Source organism: Acyrthosiphon pisum, chromosome A1 (assembly GCF_005508785.2).
Source record: "Acyrthosiphon pisum isolate AL4f chromosome A1, pea_aphid_22Mar2018_4r6ur, whole genome shotgun sequence".
NCBI lineage: Eukaryota > Metazoa > Arthropoda > Insecta > Hemiptera > Aphididae > Acyrthosiphon > Acyrthosiphon pisum.
The window spans coordinates 99899950-99907579 of NC_042494.1; the positions used below are offsets into that span (position 1 = coordinate 99899950).

The following is a 7630-nucleotide window of genomic DNA, read 5'->3' on the forward strand; positions in this document are numbered from 1 at the left end:
GGATCGAGGTGAAATAAAAATTAACACAAATTGTATAGTACCTAATAGCATTTATTATAAATTCACACTAACGACAATCCCATGTTTAATACGATAAACAAAAAAAAAATAGTTATAATACAAAATCCTGTTTTCTATTTTTTTGGATGCTCAGTTCATCGATAAGCTTATCTGGCATGATTATTGTATTGACCGGTGACATGCAAATAAAGCCAATAGGTACATTAAGAGGACGCTACACCCGTATGTGTTGTCTCCGTCTTACACAAGCACGACATGGCAAATTGTCGTTCACTATTCTTAATAGTGTGCTGTTGGTTTTGATGGCGATAGGGTGAAATGACCTATTATCAAACTTTTAGTTAAGAACATTTTCTGGGTCTTAGCGTGGGCGATTTTTTAATATTTTAATTTTCAAGCGAGATATTATGAGCATTTTTAATTTTTGATATTTTACATACCTTTATTTTTCTCGTAAATGAAAATATCGAAAAATCGCCCACTCTAAGACCCAAATAATGTTCTTACCTAAAAGTTTGATAATAGGTCGATTCACTCTAGTATCAAAACTAACAGGTCACAATTGAGAATAGTGAACGACAATTCCCTATGTCGTGCGTGTGTAAGACAGAAATAACACACGTGGGTGTAGCGTCCTCTTATAAGGGTCCATATTACAATAGTTAAACTATATATAATGTTAAACCGCGGAATTCGACTGGTAAAATTTAAACTATGATTGTAAAACGTGCCCTAAGTGTCTAAGTCGGTTATAATAAACAAAGTATATAATAATTACTATTTAATTTATAGGTAGTTATTATTCAATATTAGATAGGAAAATTGATAAAATATTTACTTCTGTCATACTATTTATTAGGTAAGACTTAATACTTAATAAAAACTTGAAAAACGTCGTTAAGGTGTATAGCAGTTGATACAGGCAAAGTACAAAATATTTTCAAGAGTTCATGAATATTTGGATAAACCTCTTTATGACAAACATCTAAAGCATGTAACCCAGAGGTGAATACAATGTTTTCAGTTAGTAAAAATAAACCCATGCCCTATGGTAAATCTACAGTCTTCATGGTAATTTTGTTTTATTTACCGACTATTTATCGGGTTTATTATAAACACTCATGACTCATGCATGAAAAATAATTCGCAAAGAATTCAAAAATATAGTATACCATACCACCATAAAGATATATGTTTTTATTTTCCGATATTTATGCCACGAACGTATAGTATAGTACGTATATCAAAGCGGACAAATTATCACGGCTAGAACATTTAGAAAACAGATATAGGTACTACTTAAAACTTAAAAGTAGTATCATTTTGAGAAATACAGAAAATAAGTAAACTTAATTTTACAAAAAAAAAGGTCAAGGGGGGATCTATCCCCCATATCCCCCCCGTAAATACCCACTGGTAGAGAGTAATAGTATAACCATACGCCGGGTATATATGAAAATACCGAAAATTTCAATTAGCTAAAACTTTAAATATGTCTGATCGCAAATTCAGACTTTCCTATCGTTTTCAACATGCTTAACTACATAGGAATGTTTAAAATTTCAAAAAAAAAGGTTGATCAGTTTAACAGAAAAATTCCAAACGCGGTAAAATATTGCGTTGCACGAATGCGTAAAACACCGAAAATCGTGAACTTTGTAAGGCTATAACTTAAAATCTATTGATTTCCAATTGTTTTTGCAACATCGTTCTTAACTCGTTATACCTAATACCTAAATAGGTTTCCGAAAAAAAAAATTGAAAAATTCGAATGGATGCTAAACTAGATTTATACCACAGAATCTTTTGGAAAACTAACAACATTAATTTAAAAGCGACTATGTCTGTAAGCAACATCTATAGCCACTTGCATATCATATAAACTCATCCATAGTGCCTCATAATAATAATATGTTGTATGTAGATTGTAGGTTTATACACTATACCTAATTATATATAATTTAGTTGTTAAAGTCGTTTTGAATGAATGATATTGCAGTATAAAAAGTAAAACACATAAGAGTCAAGACACAAGATCACAAAAAACAAAACCACATTTTTGATTTTACTTATACAATTTTTATTTTGGACCATTGGAAGTCGGAAGAGAATTGAATTTGGAATTTAGGAGGAAACAATATTGGTGAACAGTGTCATTTTTTTTAGGGAAATGGAATTTACCCTAAATACCCTGAATACCTACATATATTATGGGCACTTGTCCCGAAATTGCATGGAGGAAAAAAAACTAGCTAACCCAACCACAGATTAATACCCAAACATCATTCTCGACCATTATCGTTTTTATTTTTTTTCCGCGCTTTTTACTTTTTAGCCCGTCGGAGATATGTCAACAAATCCGGAATACCTATCAGGTTCTGAAACAGTTTTACAAGTACACTGTTTCAGTGTTTCACACTTCATAGTTTTGACTTTTGACTCTTGTTGGTCTCCGTTTCCATTAAATCGTTCCTGCTCGTTGTATTTAAGTGATTATTATTTTGCGCCATAAACTGTCCAACAATAACTAATGATAATATTATTACATATTATTATTTACATCGTCGCACGCTACAAAACGAATTAATATTAGGTAGGCTACTAGGCTGTAGGTACACGTACTAAGTTATGTTAAGATATAGCTTAATTCGTTTGCACTCTTACTCCTTTGACGTCTCGTTCTTACATTGCCGTAACGACAGGTTAACTAGGCTAACAGCTTGAATCCAATTGTCTTAGTTTGTTATTTGTTTCTTAGAATCATGTCTAAGCACCTGGTCGACATGGCTTCCAAGCAAAAAGACGTCATGTTTAACATGTTGTCATTAAAGCACAAATTATTGATCCCAGAAGAAGAATGTGGAAAATGGTATGTTTTGTTGTTTTTACTTTTTAGATCATATTACAATTATGACAAATATAACATACGACAAATCGCTTATGTGCTTAATATTGTATTTTGAAATTTGAACCATTAATCAATATTGTATCCGTTTCAGTAAACAGCATACTAAAGATTGGTTAATTGTTAATGTCTGTCATCATGTACTCTGTATAAATTGTGCAAAAATTGAAGCTACAGGTTCAACTTGCTGTCAGATATGCAATATCATGTTCGATCCAAATACACAAGTCAGTACAGTTACTGAAATGAAAATAGCATTTTCTCAAATCGAAGATTTAGTGTGGAAAGTAATTGCATTAGAGTAAGTTGTGTTTTAAATTTGCTTATTTCAACATTTTTAGTGTGTATTATTTTATTTAACAGGAGTGGAACATTGGACGAATTATATCCTGATGAAGAATTTAATAAGTAAATATTGATAACTATGTACTTAAAATTGATAAATTAATAATGTTCAAAAGATTTATTATGGGTAAAACCCTATATGGTTAAGATTTTAAATCACATACCAAAAAATAACTTAACTATATTATATTATATTATAATATATATATATATATGTCATGGTATAAGTATGAATACTGAATACTGTTAAAACCTATGTTTTACCAAATACTGCTTGTAAATATCCATATTTTGATATTAAACTGATTAATAATTCCAAATGGTTATTGTAGTTTGGGCTTTTACAAACAAAAAATGGTTAGGTAATCTTAAGAAAAACAAGACCAAGATTTAATAAAAATCTGAAAATTATATAATTATTTATCAATTAAATTTTATCTGTACTTAAATATGACCATCAAAATGTATAACTTGATAATTATATTCCAAAAAATAAAATATTCAATTCAAATATGACAAAAATGGAATTACAGTAGAACTTCAATAAGTCGAAAACCTTAATAAGTCAAAACAAATGGCGTTCCCTTGCCTAATCTAACCTAACCTCAGTAAGTCAAATAAATTTTATTTTCCTTGTATTTCGAATTATTAAGGTTCTATTGTAGTATATTGTCCAACAAATCGCATAAACATATATTTTTTAAAATTTTGTCTGTATTTGATACATAGGTATCGATTAATTATAAGAATTTTTAAATTATAAATTGAATTAGGTATTAAAATTATTATAGATCAAATTAGAATATAAAAAATTATATAAAAATGATGTAGTAGTAGTTTAGTATAGTATTGTAGTTTAGTATTACAATTAAAGTAAAAATATATTATTATTTGTTAGTATACGCTTGGCTACTGTAACATCAAGAATTTCATAATTCATTATTTGATCAATATTTACATAAATTATATACCTGTCAAAGAAAGTTTTGACATTGCTTACTCAATACAAATTTTGTTTTATGGAATTGTCACCAAAATTAAAAAAAAAAAAAATGTTTTCTCATTAAGTGAATTAATTTTGAGGGAAAAGTTAAGTTTTCTTGTAATTGATATTCAAACTATGCGTTGTGGATTGAAGAGGTGTTGCAATTGTTGATAAAGAGAGCTGTGTCACGGAAGAGTAAAACAAATTTGGAACAATTCTAGTTTAGCAACCTATCGATTTTTAAGGTTTTTTTTTTTTCAAAATGTGTGTCTTAGGATGCTTAATAAGAATGTAAAAAAAAAAAGGTCGGACGGACTTAGTTTTGAAGTCATCGGTGAAAAACTTCATAAAGTAGATTTTTTCAAAATGCGAATTTTTTTCAAAAAAATACTTAGAATTGATTTTTTTTGACATTTTTTTTTTTATCAAAATGTGTGGTTTTTGACGCACAATACATTGGTGTGATCAGAACTTACCTCGCGTACTTACTTTTGAAGTTTTTGCACGTAAACAATGAAAAGTAGCATTTTCAAAATTATAAACTTGTGCCGCAACAAATTTTTAAATATTTTTTCGGCAACATATGTAATACGACGAGTTTAGAACGATGGTGCAAAAATAAATTTTTGGAAATGATTAGTTTTGAAGTTATAAATTTGCAAAGTTCGCGATTTTACGTTAATACGCATGGGCGCGTAAAAAAATATTTTAACGCTCTTTTAATGTGGACAGTGATTACACAGCTAGCAGCACTCGTCGCTACGCTCCGCAAATTGAAAATATCCCTCGACTTGCTATGCAAAACCACCTCAAGTAGGTAACAGGGTCAATAAGAATGTTAATAGGTGAAAATTTAAACTCAACATTTTACGCGTAGTAAAGGACAGTGACTACGTGTGTTTCGGCACTCGTCGCTATTAAATGAAAAATGCTATTTTTCATTGTTTACGTGCAAAAACTTCAAAAGTAAGTACGCGAGGTAAGTTCTGATCACACCAATCTAGTATTGTGCGTCAAAAACCACACATTTTATTTAAAAAGAATGTCGAAAAAAATCAATTCTAAGTATTTTTTTGAAAAAATTCGCATTTTGAAAAAAATCTACTTTTTGAAGTTTTTCACCGATAACTTCAAAACTTAGTCTGTCCGACGTTTTTTTTTTTACATTCTTATTAGCACCCCAAGACACATTTTGGAAAAAAAAAAACCTTAAAAATCGATAGGTTGCTAAACTAGAATTATGCCACAAATTTAAATAATATTTTATTCTAAACTTAAAAAATATAATTTTGATTTTCTTAATTTTTTGATATAATTTCTTTATTTATTGTCATTAATAATTTGGGAGCCTCTAAAATGTTGTGAAGAAAAAGAATTTATGGATTAAAAAAGTTTAGTACATTGTTACTAAGTTTTTAGACTATAAAAATCTCTATTTTCTACTTGTAATACAACAGTAAAATTAATACATGGGCATAAATTGTATTGCGATCAACTTCTGCTAGGGTAGAATAACAGTTTTAAATAAATTAAATCTTATTCAATAGTGTATCATATTATTTTTGACGATAAATTATAAACAATGCATTTCAATAATTTTCATAATACGAAATTATAAATATATGTTTTGGGGGGAATGATTACTATGGTATCAATAATAAATGTTTTAGGAGTTACCAAAATTGGTCAGAAAAAATAAGTTGTAGCCAGCCCAAAAACATATTAATGTTAAAAAAAACTACTCAATTAGTAATTAGTAATTTTAGTATCATTGTGTATTTGATTTGAACCAGTAGTGTTATTTGTGGATGCCAAGGTGGGCATTTACCCCTGTCTTTTTAGACACCTAAATGGTCTGGTTGTATGGCTTTTGATGGTGGGATACAATTGTTTACTATTAGTTTATTACTTTTTAGTTCATGTTTTTAATTAATAAATTGATCTATAATTCTTAATTTATGTTTTTAATTTTAATGATCAGAGTGCATGTTAAAAAATCTGCCTGATTACCAGCCACGGCAAAATCATTTGTTAATTATGTTATTATTATCTCTGGTCTTAATCCAATACAGATAGAGTTTTTTTAATTGTAAAATAATTGTGTAACAGATGTATTACCGGTAGTTTAAGGTTCTACAGCTATACACACGTTTAACCGTACCATATAAATAACTAAAAAAATAAACGATAACAAATAAAATAATTATTATGAAATTTAAATAGAGCCAAACTATATTTTAAAAAGTAGTTTTGCTTTGAGGGTTTTTTACTTCCAATATTTTTTAATTCCAAATTTTTATCTTTTTGAAATAGTTGTTTTTATAAATTAATTTATTTGTCGACAGACAAAAACATTTAAATTAAAATTTCTAAATTTTTTAGTTCATGAAAATAAAAATAAATAATTTAAATCTTTAAAGCTTTAGATAATTTTGATTATTTGTTAGAGATTTAATTTGACTAATGTATTAAATTTATTGAATATTACAGCAAAATTAAACCAGATATGATTCATATTAACACAATTAAATCGTCAATGCAAAACCAATTGTCTAATCAAAATACTGAATCTCACGGGGAGTCTAATTTAAATTTATCTCAATCATCAGTAGATCTATTTGAAGAGACAGAGGACATTGAGATTCTTGAAGAAGACAATCATAATTACCAGTCTAATGGATCTGTATCTATTTGTGTTAATTCTGACAAAAATGATAAACTGGTAAAATAGAATTTTCTATTAAACCTATCATGATAATTTATTATTTGATACAGTTTTAGATTTTTCGTATATTTATAAGATAATACGTCTAAACAGATTTGTAAAATAGTATTTGACAGATTATTTAAATTTTTTATTTTATCTTTTATTTATACTTAGTAACATAATCTGTCATTACTCATAGTTTGACATTATTTAGTCCAACCAATGTTGAACTCAATACAAATTTATTTGTATTCTCTATACTTTGGAAATATTTAATTTGCATTAAGTAGTATAAATTATTTTATGATACCTATTTAATTGTACAATTAATAAATCACTTGATTATTTTATAAATCAATTATGCTAATAATAAGGCATTCATTATTCTTTATTGTTTGAAATGTAAAATAATTCAATTAGTAGGTACTAAACTTTGACTAACTCAGTATTGAAAACACAAATTATAATTTTGACATTTATCAATTAATGTGTGTATATAATTTTAAAACAATAATATTTATAGAAGTTATAATATAATTTATTATATATAAAGTATATTTATATTATGTATATATAATATATATTATACTTTGTTGTTAAATTACAATTATTTGGATACAACTGATCATAACAAATAACTTAATTATTTTTTGTAAGATATGTTAAG

General features: G+C 27.5%; 1 protein-coding gene across 1 annotated transcript; it reads left to right on the forward strand.

Annotated features, from left to right (window-relative positions):
- The first annotated feature begins 2320 nt into the window (after window positions 1-2320).
- LOC100571489 lies at window positions 2321-7418 on the forward strand. The gene is made up of 5 exons (XM_003245593.4): window positions 2321-2614; window positions 2780-2890; window positions 3021-3227; window positions 3290-3334; window positions 6747-7418. The coding sequence occupies exons 2-5, from the start codon at window positions 2784-2786 to the stop codon at window positions 6985-6987; spliced, it is 600 nt and encodes a 199-aa protein (XP_003245641.1). The 5' UTR covers window positions 2321-2614; window positions 2780-2783; the 3' UTR covers window positions 6988-7418.
- Window positions 7419-7630: the final 212 nt, after the last annotated feature.

Bases quoted from the DNA above. Each gene is read 5' to 3' on its own strand.
- LOC100571489 (XM_003245593.4), top strand. From the start codon at position 2,784: ATGTCTAAGCACCTGGTCGACATGGCTTCCAAGCAAAAAGACGTCATG. The intron at 2,891-3,020 runs GTATGTTTTGTT...TATCCGTTTCAG, and splicing joins GAAGAAGAATGTGGAAAATG to TAAACAGCATACTAAAGATT. The intron at 3,228-3,289 runs GTAAGTTGTGTT...TTTATTTAACAG, and splicing joins TGGAAAGTAATTGCATTAGA to GAGTGGAACATTGGACGAAT.